General features: G+C 40.9%; 1 protein-coding gene across 11 annotated transcripts in view; it reads left to right on the forward strand.

Moving 5' to 3' along the window:
* dock10 (dedicator of cytokinesis 10) overlaps window positions 1-20,872 on the forward strand; it is a 59,275-nt gene that overhangs the window by 5,315 nt on the left and 33,088 nt on the right. For 4 of the 11 annotated variants that reach the window (XM_079354937.1, XM_079354944.1, XM_079354946.1 and 1 more), the window contains exon 1: window positions 13,714-14,287. The exons of 3 other annotated variants lie outside the window; for them this stretch is intronic. In XM_079354937.1, coding sequence (XP_079211063.1) covers window positions 14,129-14,287 — 159 coding nt within the window. In that variant the 5' untranslated portion in view covers window positions 13,714-14,128. Of the gene's footprint in view, window positions 1-13,712; window positions 14,288-19,236; window positions 19,691-20,872 lie in introns of those variants that run through there. 4 more of the 11 variants (XM_079354945.1, XM_079354940.1, XM_079354943.1 and 1 more) reach the window with 3 other exon arrangements.

Consider the following 20,872-nt stretch of genomic DNA (forward strand, 5'->3'; position numbering starts at 1 on the left):
CTTTATAATCAACTTTGCTGTTGTGGGTAACCTCTGACGTCACAGTTATTCTTTTCATTTTGACCGATGACAATCCTTAACAGCATGCAGACTGAATTTTTCGATTCTGATCTTTGCTGTCACTTGTTTCTCATTAGATCTGGACAGGGCAAGGTAGGACCAGAGTGTAGCTGAAGCAAGAACCAAGCTCATAATTTGGTCAGACATCAACAGCCTTATCAGTTCAGAGAGCGAAAACAGAAAAGGGGGGGGGGGGGGGACCAGGAAGTAAATAAGGGAGGAAGGGTGAGGGTAGATCGGTCTCAGCTCCCAGAGGAGTTCGCAATGAGCCTATAGGCTGCAGATAACTTGTCCTGTTAGAAACACTTCTGTGTTTGTGTTCTTAATGATACATTGACCTGACATTTTCCTCTTGTACGTTCATGCACCAATGTACAATGTTTTGTCTTATGAGCGTTTATGGTTTCCTGTTTGAGTGCACTCATAGAATTCTTAGATTACATGCTTAAAACTATTCATAAAGGGGGTTTCTTTATTAGGTGCATATGCTGTTGTCGATTGGCTGCTTCACTTCACAAACAGAGTCGACATTTTCAGGGTCTGCCAAAACAGTTTCTCTCTTCCTTTAGTATCAGTTTTGGAAATCAGACCACATTAAGATTGTAGAAGCATCAACAGTGAGAGAGCTTTGGTTTTTAACACTGCAATGTCGAGATAAACGCTGTGACACCTCTTCTCAGTCAGAAACAAGTTTGAATCAAGAGGCAACCTCCGGTGTTGAAAAAAATGAAGCCTACGAGGAAGTGCAAAATCGTGCACTGCAACCGTGCGCACCTGAGAACATGTTTAGGCTGTGCACAGCGTAAACTAATATTGGCCTTGACCTTTTTTATGGGGCATTTTAAAGTCTTCAGTTATTCAGATATTGTGACTCAGCAGTATGTGATTGTCTTGCAGTATATACATTACTGCAAATCACTGTCATATTGATATTATCGTTAGTGTGTGTCGTACAGATTCCAGTTTGTTTTACTACCAATTTAAGAGTGACAGCACATCTAACGAATCTCTGAATAAGATCAGGAATCATGTTAAGATTGACCAGTATGATTGTGAACTTAATTTTCCTTACCATCTTTAATCTTGAAATCAAGAAATTGATTATAATAGAGGCCATCTGCATGCTGTGTGTGTGTGTGTGTGTGTGTGTGTGTGTGTGTGTGTTTGTTTGTGTGTATTATATATTATCTATATTATTGTGGTCAGCCATTGTTAAACTGAAGCTACGCTAGCACAGCTGCCCAGAACTGTCTGGTACTGGTCAGAATCAGTTGCATGTGTCACGAGTGACTGACTCACTTCAGGCTGCGTCTCCTCTCTTTGCCTCAGTTTGCATCTTTTCATATCTTACACTCGAAATGTGTCAAACCAGATTGTGAATTTTTGTTTACACCCTGACACTGTGGGACAGGATGCAGGGCTTCTCTCTCTCTCTCTCTCTCTCTCTCTCTCTCTCTCTCTCTCTCTCTCTCTCTCTCTCTCTCTCTCTCTTTTCTCTTATTTTGTGTTTCTGAACACACGCCACATGCAGCGTTTACTGCAAAACCATGCTGTGCACTTCTGTAGTCTTTGTTGTGCAGTGCAACCCAAGTGTGTGTGTGTGTGTGTGTGTGTGTGTACACATATAACTGTGAAGATTTCTTCAGCAGGGTGATACATATTTATTCTCTTCTCAAACCTCCCAATCTTCGTCTCCCCCTCCTCTTCTTAAACTCCCCCCAGCCTGCATATCTTTTTTTTTTCTTGTTTTGCTTTCTCCATCTCTACAAGAATCCTCTAATTGTTTACAGTTCCTCTTTTCCCTCATCCTCCGTTTGAATCAACTGGATTACATGCTCCTCAGGTTTCAGTCTTTGTCACTGAGTGTGAATGCTTCTGGTGTCACTCCTGTGTGTGTGTGTGTGTGTGTGTGTGTGTGTGTGTGTGTGTGTGTGTGTGTGTGTGTGTGTAAATCCTAGAGAATAGAAAAAGGGATCAGAGAAGATGAATAGCTCTTTGACATTTGCTATGACTGAGCTGCAGACAACTCAGCCATGTTTGCCTGATAACAGTAGGACCGTGCACTGCCAGGGCCTTGGTGTTGGTCTGCACCCCCATCCTCTAAATGACTCATTCACACAGGGGCGAGAAATAAAAGCAAAAGAGAGGAGAAAACAAAGAAGAAGAAGAGAAAAAAAAAGCTGAGCCTGTCACTGGTGACGCTGTCTCCTGCTGAATCCCCCTTCTGTTTGAACTCTTGTGTGGCGCTGCAGTGATCTCACTGGCGTGTGTGCTGGCTGTGACAGCACAGAAAGTGACTGATTCTCTTTCTTGCAGTCGATGTAACCTTGTAGAGTCACTCCGCCAGTTGTTGACTTGCATTAAAAGATAAAACTTCTGTTTCCAAAGAATTACGTCTGCTGTCTGTATGTGATTGTTTGTGAGAGGTCACATGAGAGGAGGAGAGAGTCCCCGGGGGGGGGGGGGGGCTCTACGCATTGTGCCGCTGTACGTTTACAAAAGGCTCTTTACAGGGGCTTCACATCGACACAGTGAACTGCTCCATTCACACCGAACTGACATAGCTTTGCCTCGGTGGAGCTTAACTTTTTATCCTCTTGCTTTTTTTTTTTCTTCCTCTAAAGCCTCACTCCCCTGCCCTGTACCTTAATAGACACCATGTCCACTCGTCCATCTCGACTACTTGCAGAGCCCCCCGAGGGACGGGAGGAGGGGGGGGGCCTGGGGGGGGTCTACATCACATACTGTCCTAAGAATAGTTCAGCGGCTCTCTGCGAGTGAATTGGAGTGTTGTGTCTCTCCTTCACTCTGCATTCCAGAGTAGGAGGCCTGAATATGCTGCTGCCATTACCGTCCGACCTTGTGGCCCCGCTGCCCTCGCCCCGTCGAATTCACACACACACACACACTCGTCCACTTTGTGTGGCAAGTTAGATGTGATGTAAACTTTCCCTCATTAACTCTCTCTCCACTGGCAAGATTGGGTGAGACAGAACAGGAGTTATATATAATTAGGCAACAAATTGGCTGGATGTAAAGAAAGTGTGTCATGCCGCCCTCCAAGTGCATAGATCTTGAAAGAGAATTTGTGTTGCGTGGTTGAATCCTCTTAGGCTCTTTGTCTCTTTCTGCTCTGCCTGCCCAACTGTTCACTGCTAGCTTTGATCTCCCCGGCTAACCCACCAATAATCCCGTCTGATCAGGTCTGACTTCCTAAACAGAAAGAGACAGAGACAAGCAGCCCTTATTAAAAGTCCCTCCTGTTATACAATCCGTTAACACGAATACAATAAAAGATACTTTCCTGTCTGCTGGCCACCCACTCAAAAAGAGAGCACATCATTCCACTTCTATATAATGTGTTACCTTTGGTAAAAGGGCTCAAAAATGCGTACTAGTGGCAGGTGATGTGACCTAAAAAAAACCGTGTAGCAACACAATAATATCATGTTATAGTATGAAAATGGATCCTATGAATGCTTTGGATACTCAACTCATTTCTCCGCTTTAGACCCCTGTGTAAGTCACCGTGTGTTCACTTCTCTGTATGTTGTGGTTCTTTCCTGCAGAGTTGTGTTAAATTGCTGCAGCTAGAAAAAAAACAACTCCCAACATTTCCTAATATGGCTCTTTCAAATTTAAAGCGATTCCACAACATTATACACAGGGACTTTTATTGTGAAGGATTTGTCCGAATTAAATGTTATTGTTGATCAAACTTAAGCGATTCATCCTTTGGTGAAAGTCTTGATGTAATGATAGATTTTTACTGCTGATAAACTGATACATCATCTGTGTCACGCCTTTTATAGAACAGCTTTACAATTTACTGAATGAATCAAATTACATAAAAAAACAACAACAACAAAAAAAATCAGAGAACTAAATGTACTTATTTATTTTAATAAGGGTTTGTAAACTGAACCCCAACATTTAGATCTGACTATCTGAAGCATACATGGAGTTGCCAAGAGCTGCAGTTCCTTGTCTGGCCACTTGAAATGGGCACATTATTTTTTCCTCATATCAAAATGTCCTTAAAAAATGTACATTTGGTGTACAGCCTAACATTAAATACATCTTTGGTCTTGATTCCAAATGTTGACAAATGTTTATTTTTTGTTTAAATACACAAAGGTTGGAAAATGTGCAAATGGAGGGCTTGCACACCTTGGGTTAAAGGTGAGTATCTAGCTGTCTGGCAGGGGTCCTATGTTATTTTGAAAACTTGTACAATGCTACTCATTGCTATTCTGCTTAATCAGCAGGAAAAGAAGCCAAAATAAAGTGATAAAGTGGAGACAGGAAAAGTGAAAATACGTTACTTAGACCCATAATTGTCCGTCACCCTTGTGGATTTAAAACCTCTCTATGTATCTGTAACAGCTCACTGTACGTCTGACTCTAAATCTGTGTGAGTGTATACATCAATTATGTGTGCCTTAGACGTCAGCAAAGAGCTGAAAGGAGATCTGCAAAAGAAATAATAGGGTATGGTGGGGGTCACCATGCAGAAAGGGAAACAGAGGAGGGATTTTTTGGGGGGATGGGGGGGAAAGGAGATGATACTGCATATTAAAACGCATGAGGAAAAGTGTTCAGAACAGCTGCGTCCTTCGTCTAAACTGGGACCTCTGGGAGAGGGGAGCTGTGCTGAGTGGGCGTCTGGTAGATAGTGAGTGCTGGTGTGGAGGTTACACAGAGGTTACATGTAGGCTTTGTGTAGGTGTCATGTAGGCGTTATGACTGAATGATTTATTGCAAACCAGGCATTCTAGTGGGCCTTTTCTGTACTTTGAGGGTGTGGATTGTGGGATGGCATAAGGGATCATGATTTATCTTTCACCCAGGCTGGAATGAGGATGATATGATTGTTCATAAGTGTACACCCATCGTGCAGATATGTGTTTCTGGCACGTCTGCATCAAAGTAAACATCGCCCTGGGCATGACTTTGTAAGAATACAGCGGGGTTCAGAGTAAGGATGAACCTCAGCGCAGAGAATTACAGGAAACAGAAATCATCTGGGTTGATTGTTGAAGGAACAGTTACATTTACAGAATGTCAGAGGCTCAGACATGCAGCGAAAGAAGAAGAGGAGAATTTGCAGTATTTCCTTTTGTTTCAGAGTTTGACGTGGCCCTCCAAAAGCAGTCAATGAATTTTCATATTGACTGAAGACACTGCTACTACCTTGGCAGAAAACACAACGGCTGTTTAAAATGAAAGCAACAAATTCATGGCAGTGCTGAGAGAGCAATCTAAACTGCTGCAGAGGAATGTTTTTTTATTATGTCGCTGCACTGCTCTTTCCAGTAATTTTAAGTTTTTAGATCTAAGGGTTAATACTGGCAAAAGCTTTTTTTTGTCTGTCTTCTTTTGTCTCTAATTGATGTGCCTCTCTTTGGACAGAAAATCTATATAATATATATATAAATATATATATATATTTAATCTGCTACTTGTATTTACAGAGTGATGGATTTTATAGCAAGTATCTATTGCAGGGTGTAAGAAGCTGGTGACCTCAGTCGTCCATGCTGGCCTGCTGAGTCCTGACACAGTGCCTGGACAAGAGGGGGGGGGGGAGTGGGGGTGGGTGGGGTGGGGGGGCAGGAAAGATGTGGAGTGATGCCACGTGGGAGAGTGAATTAATGAGGCACCAGCTCTGTGACAGTACAGTAGCTGAGTGTGTGTCTGCTGAATTTGAGTAAATGACACCACTCTTCTCTTTTTTTTCTCGTGTCTAACAGAACAGGTTTCTCTCCAATGATGCAAGTCATTTTTGAACATCAGAGTCCGCAGGTTCATATTTCTGCACGAACAGATCGGTAGAAAGCTATTGGTACGAGTGTTTGTCTGATTGTTGATACTGATTCCACCATAACATTTTACAGAGAAGAAGAAGGAACATTAACAGAAATACAACAGCACAGTTTATCTGTCTAGCCCTGTAGCTACAATGTGTATTTGTGGATGTGATTTACTTTGCCATAAAAAAAAAAAAAAAAAAACATGAAAACAAATCTGTTAATGTAAAATATAGCAAACAAGACTGTATGGTGAATAACTGAATAAAACACTTCAAATAACATTCAATTAATAGTTGTGCTTACCAATCAACACTATGACACAAGATGAATCAATGTCTGGGATGTTTACCGCATACGATCAAAGCTGTGTTTCAAATGTATGACAACAGACAAAGGGAAACACGCTTCACTGCACTTAGCAATTACGATGGCAGAAATGTCATGCAACTTCAGCAACAATACCAATTCTGTCCAAAAACTTAAAAAAAAGAAAAGAAAGTACAACGATGGAAACGTGATGCAAATGAAAAAAATACATGTTGGCACAAACATGCCAACATGAAGACATACATTTTGTTATCATTTAAGAGATACGTTTTTTAATTCATTTCCAGTTCATTCCTTACCTTTTCAAACTTCTCCAGTGTCAAGCTTTACGTGACTTAAAAAGCACCAAAGCTTTTAAAGATCTACATATCTTGTGTCTGAAAGCGGCCTCAAGAGGTAAAAAAGAGAGAATCATCGAATATTGCACAAAGAGGTTGGCAATGTTTTGGGAGCCAAAGCATTGACACTTGTGCAATTTAGGCAGTGTGCAGGAGTTTCCTGCAATTTTAGTTGATAAAAAAGAAGAAATTACCTAATTGAAGGGCTAGGTCTATATGAAAACAGTTTTTGATATGGTTTGATTTGAGCTAGCGTCATATCTTAAATTTGTGGTTGTAAAAATAGGCATGGGGTTATTTGAGGTAGGTGAATGAATTTTCTCACTAACTTCCTCTCTCCCATATTCTCCACCTCATCACCCCTCTCATGCTCCCTCCTCCCTACATCCCTCCTGCCTCAGGAGTTTGGTCCTAAGTTAAAGACATTTTAATAGCTTCCTTTTCTAAACAAACCAGCTGCCAGAGGAACAGATAGCATCTCTGGCACAGGGCGCCTCCTGCAGGTCACTCATTAAAGACGTGGCAGGAAGAGGTGTGGAGACTGAGGCCGTCTCTCATCATCTGCTAGGCGTGCTGTGTGGAGCTCTCAGCACTAGATGGCATCGGCAGTGTGCTGTGGCTCTGAACTCACTTCTTCTTCCTGTTGCGTCCTCCGGGAAGGAGCAGGACTCAGGGCCAGATAAAACTGTGTCAACGCATTCCTCACAGTCTGTGTTCAGGTTCACTACCCAAGATTGCAAAGCACATTGAGTAAATGAAAGATTTTGATACTTATTTTATATCAGAAAGCAAATATCACTAGCAAGAACATCCAATTTCCCCTTTTAGGTCACGTCACCGACAAAAAAAGACATCAGTGCAAAACTTCGCTAACGTGTTAGAGAGTAAGAGAAGAGAAACTGGACAAGAAACAAGTACTTGGAAGAGCAACACATTCAATACAAAAGTGAGTCAGATGCAGGAAAGCCCCTGAAGTCCAATTTTTTTTAAACTTTCATTTTCCCTTTATCTTCTCAATGGTGGCTGAATTCCCTGCAAATCAATCTACAGTAACTATATACAAAATACTTGACACTTCTAAATATCTTTGATGAAACAATCAAGGCCTTGAAACCTGCCAGACAAAAACCCATCTGCAATCTCACCCATAAAACACTGTAGAGTATATGGTAGATTTTATGAAGACAATGTTGATCTCTATTTGAATAAGGCATAAAATACATTTCTAGCGGCTCAGTGCTTCAGGTTATAAATATGCTCAGTTCAGACATTGTCTGTCTTCCTGTTTGTGCATGTGACGGTGTGCTGTGGTGGTGTACATGTGCAGGCTGAGGTTTTTCTGAGAACAGCACATCAGGATGAGTTAGAGACAGCATTGACTCGTAAATTAGCACTTCAGTAACCACACCACTGCATTTTGCATCGACAACGTTTGCATAAAAACTTGTTTGAAATACATTTCTGATACTGTTTGCATGTTGATATCTTAGTAATAACGTGATTTCTGAGAGATTTTTTTTGTTGTTTTATGACTGTACTCCAATTCTTACAGCATTTTAGAGAAGCACTGAATATGAGCTGCTTAGTGAGGTTAGAAGAAGAAGAAGATTTACTTTATTGATCCCCAAAGGGACATTGGGTTTTTACACTCTGTGAAAAATGCGACATACACATAGGCTGATATATACAGTACACATGCACAAGCAGGATCCTATGGACATCTACCAATGGAGAGATGTCAGAATGAGGGAGCGGACCCCAGCAGGTGCTCCTGAGCTGGTCGGACGGGGGATTTGGTGCCAGCTCAAGGGCACCTCGGCAGTGCCCAGGAAGTGATATGGCATCTCTCCAGCAACCAGACCAATTTCCAGATTTTTTCTTCTGCAGGGGGGGTGAGGCACTCAAAAAGAGGTTGACCCTGTGTTCCTTTTGTGGTTCTGTGAAAGCCCCGAGGCCAACCCGTAGTTTTCTGAGAGCCCAGCACCAATGAATGACAGCATCCTTCCTGTTGTGGTTACCATGGGAACAGGAGAGTGTTTTCCCAAGTAAACTCAGCGGAGCGCTGCTCCACATCAAACAGGGCAGCCGTGAGTCAGCCTGCGGCTCTACAGGGAACCTGACTAAAGCCCAGCTAACTGCTTACAAGGCAGTGTGCACACGTTTTAATGGACTGTGGTTTCCTACTTGGCCTAGTTGGCTGAGGTATTTCAAGTCAGTAAAATGTTTTGTTTTTCTTTTGTGTAAAAAGTAAAAATACATGTGTATTCAACATGCACATATGCACACATGCTCAAACTCCTGCAAATGTTGGGGTACAATTGAAACAATAACCGCTGCGTTGTTCTCTTTTAGTTTCTTTTCGTAGTCACTGAAGGATTACAGAGACTAAAGCTGTACATCTGGAAAATATTAGCTGAACAAATGATGGCAGCACACTGCCCTATACACCCCAATGATGTCATCCTTTGCAGAGGTTCAGACTCACACAAAGAATAACCCTGGTCACACAGGCAGGAAGACACAAGGTGAACATGCTGAAAAATGTAATGTTAGTGTTATCATTTAGTGGGTGCAATAAGTCCTTTACAATATTCAAAACAGAAACTGACCTTCAACCCTTTTATGTTATGCGTTGTCTTTTTAATTTAAGGTGAGACTGGATTGATAGTGAATGTGTTCTGAAACGGGGCTTTTCCCTCCTTGGCCCGTTTATTAGGTTGGTTGTTTTAAATATACATTACAAACTCAAGGCAAAGCAAGAACGCTGTTAGAAGAGGCAGTTTCGGTTTGCGACCTCTCAAATCCTGACACAGGCCAATTGCAGTCACAAAATAATTAACCCAGCTTTCCTGGTGGACTCATCACACAACAGTCGCAGCATAGCAGCAGTAGTAGTAGTCAAACCAGTTGAAAAGTTTGTTGAGTCCGCCCTTCCCACCCTACCTGGGCGTAGTAGTAGAAGAAGCTATGAGGGGTCCAGGAAAGTTTGAATAGAACTGATAGTAAATAAGTAAATATAAATAATAAAAATATCAATAGGCAAATGTTTCTCACTGTCTCCATCCAAATCGACACCAGCAGAGCATCACAGGATTCAACAACATCTACTGTACTGGTTCAACAACTCGTTTAGTTCAGAGATTTTTGCCCAGCTTGTCGAGGTTTGGGACAGGGACCACAAACCCTGCCTTTTTCCTGGCATATACTACATTTCTGTTTATATAGCCTGAGCTGCCGCTATTATATGCAATAATGTTTGAATAGACCTCCTGTGAAAACGATCTCACAGTGGCCACAGACTTCATCAACACGGAGTGATCATAATGGGCCTTTAAGAGGTACAAACTAACCTCCCAGACTCATAAGTCAGAAATGGCGCCCCCAATTCTGATCCTATCCACTGTAGGCTAAAAAAGCCCAAAAATAAACCTTACAAAAAAAAAGAAAGAAATATGAAATGATGCATTAACGAGTCTGTCATTTATTTTAGTTCCAAGATAAATTAAGAATGATGTGATTCATCAATAGAGACTGAGAACAGATAGGTAGTAACAGAAAATGAAAAGAGTTTTAGATTCTTCCAAGGAGGTAACACTTGTAGAGTTTTATTCTCCCAGCTCATTGTGTGATTTATTCATTCTTTTAACAAACTCTAAACACGAGGACAAGAGACCTGGGAGCTGAGCACGAGCTCATTCACATGCTGCAAACCACAGGGGCTGTGTCAACCCCTTCATTTCCTTCCTTGGAAGTGTGAGGTCCTCATCACTTATTCAACACTCACCGCCTCATTTGCTGAAAGATGCCTTGGGTGTTTTGCTTAAAGTCATTCTACCTCTCTTTCTGTATTAAAGGAAATGAAGCACAAGGAAACTGTTCTCAAAATAAAAAGAAGAGACAGTTTTATTTTGTCTTCACTGAACCAGTATCAAATGAATAGCTTTGTCAGTGCAAATGTAAAAAAAAAAGTGTGCTCCATCTGCTGTGTTTTAACACACATAAATTAGTTGATGGGTTGGCAAACTATAAAGGGAAGCTGCAGTAAATTAGGATTATTAAACTTTTAAAGGTCACATTATACTCCTTTTCAAAAAGTTAAAATAAGTCTTAGAGCTACCCAAAACAAGTCTGTGAAGTGTTTTCCTCCAAATCCACTCCAATCCTGTATTTCATCATGCCCTCAAGCCCCTCTCTTTCAGTTCTACTAGGAATACATTGTTTCTGTGTCTGTAGCTTTAAATCCAAGTGATGTGTGTTTAACCACACCCTTCTCTGGAAAGGGGAGTATGGCGTGGGCTTTCTCGCACCATGCCCTGTTGTTTTAGTGAGAATGCAGACTCAGAGGTCAGAACAAAGACAACACCTATCTGATGGAGCGTCACTCACCTGGTGGAGGGGTTACTCCCCTTTGTGATGTCACAAAGAATCTCTAAACCGCCTGTTTGAGCACACATTTTCTGAAAAGTGGAGCAGGCAAAAGACTGAGACGATGGATTTGTCTCATAATTGAGGGACACATATTAGTGTTAGAAAAACTTGGTTAAGTGTATGTTGCACAGTATGTGACCTTTAATGCACGATAACAGAATTTGCTGTTTAAAGAGCAGTTCAACTAAAACTTCAGGACACCATTGACTCCACTTTTACAAACTTGCAATGCACACTTAAGCTCTGTATGACAAGAAATGTAAAGGGTAAAGAAAAAATTCACAATTTATATGAGCAAGCAAAATAATTTGAGATAAAACAATTTCCAAATCCCCTCTGTGGAACAGCTATTAGTGATTTTAATGTGTTTTTTTTATCCTCTTGTACTCTTGAACTAAAAACTTAATGGATATTTGTATAGAAACATACAGCAGCCAGAATGTTGATATAATGTGTGTTGAAAATCAGTGTGAAGGCAGGCTTAGTGAATGAGAGCACAACTCCGGGCAATCTGTGTAACATGTGGACTCTGCTGGCTTCTACGGAGCATGTGAGTGTGGGCATATTTGCATGACAGGCCCATTGTGGTAAATTGGCAACCAAACAAAGCCCATCTCTGTGCATTTCTGTGAGTTTTATAGCTGCTGCTACCAGGCATGATGCACTGCAGAGAGTAAAGTGAGAGTATGGAGGTGTTGGGGAGGTGGGGTGGTGATGATGATGGTGGTGGTGGTGGTGGAAGGTGTGGTTAGTGTCTCTTTTTCGCCACTTTACACTCTGCACTGGGCATCTGCACTGTCATCTACATAAGAGGAGGCATATTTGTATACTGTGTGGGTGAAGTAATAGCAAGTTGGTATGTGCACATGCTGTAGTGCATCTCCCTGTGTGCAGTTGTTTATATTTAGTGATGTAAAGCATTACAGTAATTTGTTTTCCTGTGGGTGGTGGGAGGGACTATCTGCCACACTGACATGGACACTAATGACCTCCATCATGACCTCACAACATCACCATGGTTACCGTGAGGTCCTTCTCTCTGCAGGGAACTGAGTGTGTGTTTATGTGTGGAAATGTTATGTGTGACTTAATTACACATCTGTTAATAGCATGTAAAAACAGTACATAATGGAGCTTCATGATACTGTATCACAAGACAAATGTGAAAAATTATTCCCAGAAATATGCAATGTGTGTATAACTAGCCTTTTCTGTTTAATTGATGTTTTTACATTTATCTTCAAAACTTAAATTTTTAATGAACTCCGATGGGTCTTCAGATTATGATTACTGTAAATATCTCCTTTTTCACTGCACACTGTGTCACATGATACCATTGAAAAAGATCATACTTTCTCTATATAGTTTATAGGTGTTGCTTCTATTATCGCTCACTTTGTATATATCAGTGGGACATACTTTTTCAAACATTTGTCATGGGACTATTGGATTTTTTTTAATTAGACAGTAGAAGCAGACACAGACCTGAAATAGAAAAAAAGGAAAAAGGAAATGTAACAACAATCCATAAAGAAGAGACTGCCGATGTAAATGGGGCCATTAAGCCATGTGGTCTAAGGCCATGCAGTTTATTTTTTCCAACATATATATATATATATATATAATTGAATGATTTACGAATGTATTTATGGTATCAGATTAAGGGTCTGAAGTTATTCACACTTTCATCTCATGAGGATCTTGGTGGTCATTTTAACAAGCCTAACTCAACTTGGGAAATATGAAAATGATAAGAGAGGAGTAGGATTTTTGCATTGCTTATTTGGCAGATGTCTTTCAACTGTTACATTCAGTTTTGTTTCTCTTTTTGTCTACAACGCACTCCTCCTCCTCCTCCTCCTCCCTATTTACTATTTGAAACGTTTCTGGCTTTAGTGACTGACAATGACTGTGAACTATGGTAAACTGAAATCCACACTCCAAAGCATCCTCTCATCAGCCTCTCTAAAATCTAGGTTTCAGATAATCCCTGGTGCTGTAAGTACAACTGGCAGGAAAAAAAAAAACAGGCAAATTTGACAAAGAGAAGAATTTCAAAATGCTGCAAAACACATGAAAACCATTTTGTTCCCAGAATACTCAAAATGTTCTTTGTGGATAGCCACACACGTTGAAAATTGAACATTTAAATAAGGCAAAACCAGATGTTACGGTGACAAGAAAACAATTAGAGCACTTACAGTTGTGGTTTCTGGCATGAAGGGACATCAGAATTAAAGGATGTTGTTTTTTTTTTCACTTTGACCTGTTGGGTGTTTGTGTGTGGTGTGAAAGTGAAAGGGTGTTGACAGCAGCTTTAGAGTCCTAAAACTCCACTGACTCCATGTGTCATCTGTAAAACCGGCCACTTTTCGTGCACTTTCTGTTCAATAACCTATCACCATCCACCAATCTCCCTAGAGCCATCAGGCTTGAGTTACTGTTGCAAACAGTGCATATTCATTAATCCACACGTTTGTCGTGCTCTTAACAATAAAAAGCAGCCGTTTATTTAACTCAATCAGAGTGTGGGGTAGCGTGTCTGCACTTTACATCCTGTTTTCAGTGCACAAACCACAAAAGCACAAGCAGAGCCAGCAGAACTCAGACTTGAAAGGGCTAATGTGATTGGAAGAAAAATGAAGAGGGAGAGTGCTACAGCATGGAAATCAGAAAAATGATGTAGGTTTCTGTGCAAGAACGGTTTGCGTGTGCGCGTGTGTGTGTCTGTGTGTGAGTGTGTGTGTGTGTGTGCGGCAGCTGGTTCTGGTCAGCTGACAGCTATTGCAGACAGTGATTTGTAGGGTGAGCTGGGCTGGGCTGAACCACTCACAGCTGCAGTCAGTGTGTGTGTGTGTGTGTGTGTGTGTATTAGAGGAAGAGAGAGAGGGAGAGCCATGTAAGACTGCCAGTGTGTAAGCTCAGCCACAGCAACATTAGGAGCTGGAGGCTGGAGAAGAGCAGTACAAACAGAGAGCCTGCAAAGCAGGACAAAGTAGTAGCTGAGGATGGAGCCTCAGTTTTCTTACTGGGCTTGAACTCAGCGCAGCTCCACTGGCTGGACCAGGGGCAGAAGGTTCAGTTCAGGTTGACTTGGATAATCAAGTTCAATTCAGGGGAAACCTGGGAATCAGTCTGGACCAGGAGTCACAGCAGTGGATTATGGGTTGCTCAGCTAGTGTGGTCCTTCTCCTCCGTTCAGTGGGCGGTGCCGACTGCGGTCACATGTGTTCAAGACAGGACCAGATATCATTGGACGCTGCAACTCCTTCTCTCGAGGGTTACACCAGTTCGACTTCACCTCTGACCATCATTGTTATGGTAACTTCTGCACCTCAAACTCACTGTGCCCTAGTGCATGTTTTGGCAGGTAGAGGAGACTACATTATGTGGTTGTAATTGTGTGCACCATGGCATTATATTCGGATGAGCATGAATGTATATTTGTATAAGAACTTAGTTTTCAGATTTTTGCATTCAGTTAGTTTTTTCAACATCTCAGCATTTCTTTATTAAACTTTCTTTTATGTTGCTGCTTCTCTCCAAACATCTTTTACTGAGGTTGCTGAGTGATCCTGTATTGAGGCCTGTTTCCCTTCACAGCTGAGAGGCAGAAGAACGGAAATGGAGAGAGGAGAATAGAAGGGGGGGATGGTGGGGTCAGACATGAGGAATTTAGTTTCTGTGGGAAAAATCTATTTTTTCTGCGTATGGTTCACAGAGAACATTCACAGAGAAGATGGTCAAAAACGCCGATCAAACAGAACTATGAATGAGATGGCTGAAGAGTGAGCGAATGAATGAATAAAGAGATGAAAGAGAATGAAAGACCAGTTGAATGGAATATATTAAATCACATGTGTGTTTCCTGTTCCTTACTTTTCTTTAAAGTGCAGCTTTGCATGTCAGCCATCTGTTTGGTATCTGAATCCATTAGTGTAGGCAGGATTTTTTATTCCCAGAAAGACCCTGGTTTCTGAAAGCCCAGTGGAAAAAATGTTAGAGTTTTGGCAGGATGGGATCTTAACAGTCGCCTTTTCTTCTTCCCCTTTCTTTCCGTCCCTCCATTAACCTCACATTTCTCTCTTCGTGCCTGTTTTTCTGGTCTCGCAGCCAAACTATAGTCATAAGTTTAACCTGCAAAGTCATGTTTGCCTGCTGGTTCCTGCACTGTAAGCATGAGAACATATGAAGTTATATTCAGGCCATTCTGTGCTCCAAGCAAGTGAACTGACTCTGCCTTTTGCTGATCCAGCAGTGATGTATTTCCATGTCAGAGTAAGACATTAATCAGCACTACAACAATGCCAACTTTTTTTCACCCATTTTTCAGGTTGAAACAACGTAATGATGCTATAAAGTCGGAGGGAGTTTTCGAAACCCCAAATGAGTAACTTATTGAAGAAGTAAAATGGGGCTGTTCTCCAGAAATGTAAAAAGAGCCAATGTGTGATTGAATAGTGGTGATTTATACACTATAGGAGAATCAACCAAAATCAACAGCTGTTTGTCATCTAACTGAAACTGAGTATGATACTACCACACTGCAGCAAAAGAATAAATAATTATAAAGGGAGCACTGCGGAACTCCAGAGTATAACGTTGACCAAATTTGGACAGTTTTCAGGATATTGCATTATGCACGTAATTCAAAACAAGAAATTACCCAAAATTGGCACCTCGGACTTGTATTTTTGTTGCCATGGCATCGAAACAAGTTTTCACTAGAATCGTATTGAAGTTTAAATATCTAAGATATGGAAAGCCCGTACTCCAAAGATCAGAGCCTTGATAAACGTTTTAAGGTGCCATTGAAGCAATAAAAACCAAAAAGAAAAACAGACTTACCAACTGTTAAAATGGTTTAATTGCTCTGCCTCTATCAGCAACTCTGACAGTATAAGGGTATAGTGCTGTGTAAAGAAAACAATACAGACCATTGCATGTCTTAATAAGACACTGTCTCCTAGCTGTCAGATGTTGTAGAACACTGTCCATCTCCATCCATGTCATCCAGACTGACACTCAGTCTGTCCTTTTGTCTACCAGTGACTGACACTGCGGTCAGAGAAAGAATGCAAATCCTCTGCTTTTCTCTTTGGCCAGTAGCAATCCTCTCTGCTCCAGACCTCTAGGGACCCTTTTGAATGGCATTTGAAAATATGTTTTTGTCTTGTTAATTGGTCTTCGACATGATTTTTAAATGAAAGCTATTTTCCATGCACTTCCGAATATGAGCTTTTAATGGTTGGTAGAATCGTCAAACGGCAGAATAGACAGACTGAAATAGATGTGTGAAGTAGAGCCAACACTCCAGCGCTGTAGTTTGCTTGTGTGTGTGTGTTTTGGACATTAAAGAGTAACAAATAAGGATCCCTGGCTTTTCAACACAACTCAACACCTCAATGGACCAATAAAAGTGGAGAACGCTGGTTTACATCAGAGGAGTGACTTCTTTTAGAAGTATGATTCCCCCATTAGTCCCACTGAGTCTCTCTGCAGACCCTGTGCGGCTATAATGATATGAAGCAGATGGCTTCTGTCTAGTTTCTTCTCCTCTCTGCTGTCTCAGCTGTCTATGTCCTCTCTCTCTCTCTCTCCTGCTTTCACTCCCCCTTTCTCCCTATCAATCTTTCACACTCTTTTTCTTCTTCTACACTTCCCACTCTCTTTGTTTTGTCACACTCCCCTTACATCTTCCCCTTAACAGGAGGATAAGCCCTTGAATCTGTGCAGGGAAATGATACAAACCAGTCTGTGGAAAGAGCTGAACCCTGTGATTTCCCTCCATCTTTGTGTCAATTATTGTCCGCTCTTTCCTTCTCTTCTAAATAATCCAGATCACCGTCCTTGTATCACGACAACACCTTCTTTTTCAGAGTTTTGCTGGAGGAGAGCCATGCTGTGAGCTACAGTGTGAGGCTATACTCTGTATTCTCCACACAGCTGTAGTTTACCAACATCATCACCCCTATCTCTCTCTCACCCCTGCAAAGAGCGAAGGAGACAGGAAACAGAGAAGGGGGGGCCTGAATGATAAATGTTAAAAGGGATTCTTAATAGGGTGAGAACAAGGGAGCAGGGAAGAGAGAGAGAAAATCAAAGGACAAAGAAATAAAGGAGTGTGGTGCTAAGGATATTTGATGAAATACGGTGGCGATGGGAGGGGATGAGAGAAAGAATGGAAAGAGAGATGGGCCAGCTGAGGCAGCTGGTGCAGAAGAGAGGAAGGATGGTGGGATAGGAAGAAGTAAATAAAGACGAGGGAGGCTGAGTTGCTACGTCTTGCTGCTGACATTAAATAGGCTTGAAGGAGTGTAATGCCGATCAAAGACTCATTAATGGTTGTGAGACAGGAAAACATTCAGCAGATTAATATATTACTTAGAAGTGTCTGCTGCTATTTGAAGGATTTATGGGCTACTGTTTCACTCTCTAACCGACATCAGAGGCATTTATGATTCAGAGTCTTCAGGAGTTATCTCTGATCAGGTAAACAGTCTCACAGGCAGCAAGATGCCATCTCAAAGTGAAACCCATGACCAGCCTTGACATTAAAGTGATTAACCATGTACTTTCCATGACGTAAAAAACGTTCTTAGCACATTAGCCTCTGTAACATTATTTAATGTGACCAAAACCAACTCTCATTAACTGATGTAAGTATAACGTGAAAATGAAATATAGTACACAGAAGAGTGGAGGAAAGAAAACTCGACTCGAGGTTTAATCTTACTTACTTACGTATTTTTGTCACAAAATGTCTGTACTTTTTGGTCGTACCAGAAAATATATGTGGTCACCATTCATCTCACAAATCTCAACACATAGATCATGACCCTGGAGTAAACACTGGCACACATTAATGGCTACTTTGAAAGCAAATCCCTCACTTTAGCCAGCAATTAAAAGTGAAGGCGATCTTTTTCAACTATCCTTTAATTTAGCAAGCTATTTCAACCATTAGCCAACTATGTCAACCCAAGACACCCTAGTAGCTGCATTAGCTTATACGTTTAGTGATTGTTTTATTACTTGTGTGAACTATTCTAAGTCTTTACTATCTTTTTTAACCATTTTATTTGATATTTTTTTATCTAAAGGACTACTTTAGCTTTCTTGTTTAAGTCATTTATTTATTATGCTCCTTCAGTTTGAGCTTTTCACTTGATGTTAGTTCATTAGCTTTAGCATTCTGTTCAGACTTCTGTACTTGCTTGTCAGCACACTCACATGGCTGCAATATGTTGCCTTAAAGGTCCCATATTATGCTTTTCTGGTTTTAAATGCTCTTTATTGTGTTTTGTAGGTGTCTTGTACATGTATAGGTACATCTATTTTCAAAAATTCTGCGGATCTGCGGAAACGCAGCTTCTTCTACCTCCTCCCGTTAGCAGTAGCAATAGCTGCATGACTCGCTCGGTCCCTAGCCCCCCTCGCTAAAAATGAATGAATCTGATTGAAATTCAAAAAGATCTAGGATAGAACAATCAAGGTGGGTTGCCATGCTTTAGATGTGATGAGTTGAGCTGATGACTGCAGGGAAATAGGATTTGTGGAGGGAGTGTTTGAAGAATGGAAATAGAAATAAGTGGGCCCATCATGGTAAATAATCTTACTGACTAAGTTTTTGCCATAGAGCTGAATTTGTTCCTTTGTTTGGTTAGGTAACAAGCCCCTTTTGGGGGAATTGATGTATTCCTCAGTCTGCATTTGAAAAAACCCTGAAAATTGGCACCTTATGTTATGTGTTAATTCAGGTTAAACAGTTTGTAGTATCATCAGGGATTGTTTCCTCTTATGTAGATCTCTATTCTGCTTTAAGATTAACACTGAGGAAGTGAGCATCTTTGTTTGCACAGACAACAAGTTATTAATGTCATTTTCTCTTTATGTTTTTTAATTGCAACATGCACAATTGAATGCATCTTTATGCTTTATATTTTGCAAATACTATTCAAAATGCAAATTGTTTTGCGGACTGTGTCAATGAGAAACAGGAGGAGGACAGGTTGGTCTTCGAACAGGAAGTTGATGGTTTGCATGTTCTGTGCAGGTTGTGTTTGTTTCTGTGTTTTTGTGTGTTGACAGTGTGATATACTGATATAATTGGTCATAAGCAGATAAGATGCTGCAGGTGGAAATGAGAGTGTCGGCTCATGATCGTGTTCCTTACTCACACAGAAGGAGTGTTGTCCATGTTTGTGTCATATTGTATGCTTTTTAACGACAAGGGTTGCAAGATGTTAGCTTTCAAATGTTTAATCAAGATAACAGAGTGTCATATTGTCATGCTGTGGTGTCTCAAAAGTTACAAGGCTTTGAAGGCGTAGAATATGGAGCACTTGATTGGTTGATTTCTCATCTGCCGGGGATTTTCTGTCTGTTCGTGTGTGTGGTTGTGTGTGTGTGTGTGTGCTGAAACGTGTGTTGGACATCAAACATCAACTTCCTCTAAATCCACGTGTGCTGACACACACGCATAAAGCCACTTAGTGTTAGTTCTCTTTCTGTTAGAGCACATGCCCGCAATGTGCAATAGGTTTAGTTTCCTTGAAATTTTTTGTTTTAAACTCCGGATAGCTGAAGTTTTGCCTTTTACCCTTCTGTAATACTGAACACACTTACTTGAACCTTCTTGCAATGAGCTTCAGGAGTAAAATCACCTTCAGGAAGAGAGCAAAGAGCAAACGAGTGCGATCGGATTTCAACCGGCTGAGCATTGTACGTATTCTACGTAGTCTCTTTCTCACGAGTTATCATTACTTCATCACTTATATTTTACTGTCTTTCCTATGCTGTCAGTCATAGTTGTGTTTATACAGCTCTAATAACAAACGTATCATAGTCTATAGCCTTTATATGGTTATTAGTGTTTTATATCTCTCCACTTCATTTTCTCCAATTTTGAAGATTACATTTTTCTTTCCCTCTGTCGCCACGGGTTTTTTCGAGATCAAACTGTAAGAATGCTGCACACTTAGAAGACGTCAGCTTATCAGGGGAAAGCCAGACTTTCTCCTGAAACATTTACGCTGATGTCACATGGGTCACATCAGAGTCACTGTGAACGTATGGGAACCTCAAGCTTCATCTGACCACCTGCTTTTTCTTTCAGAAATGTGTGTCATTCAAACACTGACAGTTTGTTGTACACAAAGCAAACTCTTAATCATTTTGGTTGAAGAGTTCTATGTGATATGACACACTCTTTGTCAGTCTGTATAATGTCAGATGAAGAATTGTGCCCATTGTGATTTACCGTAGTTGCAACCGTCAAACTTTTTTCTTCAATCTTGTTTTGCTAATACATTGTATCAGCAAAGGAAAACGGAATTATATTCTCACATATGAGAAGTTGAATGTTTTATGTTTTCATTGTTGAAAAAAAAGAGAAGCTGTATTTGTCATTGTAAAAGCCGGTAGGTTATTCTGTTTTGCAAGTTTGACCCACAAAGAAGTAGAAACTCTAGTCTAGAGGAACTATAGGTGGTAAGTTGTTGATCTGTATGAGTACAAATCATGTTATCTATGAATACTGCTTGGTGGAAAATGTTGACAGTACTTATGACAGTACTTGGCAGAACTTATCATGGCTGCACAGATCGCCTTCATTTAGGTCACATTCGGCTGTTCTCTCTCTGTTGGTTGTGTGCAGACAGGCCTGTTTGAACTGTTAGTGTAGCTGTGGCGGCTAAAAGCTCTATCATGTGTTAACTAAAACCATAGATCATTGCTTCCTCACCACAGCCTGCTTTAGCTCACGCTTTTTTGCTGTTGCTGCTTTGTAAATGACAGAAGTAGTTTGCCGTTGTCCTCAATGTGTTAAAGTTGTTTGAGGTATTTTTGTGTGTATGTGTGTGACTCATTGACAAGTTACATAATCCTTCAAAATATTGAGGCATG

This window comes from Symphodus melops, assembly GCF_947650265.1.
Source record: "Symphodus melops genome assembly, chromosome: 10".
NCBI lineage: Eukaryota > Metazoa > Chordata > Actinopteri > Labriformes > Labridae > Symphodus > Symphodus melops.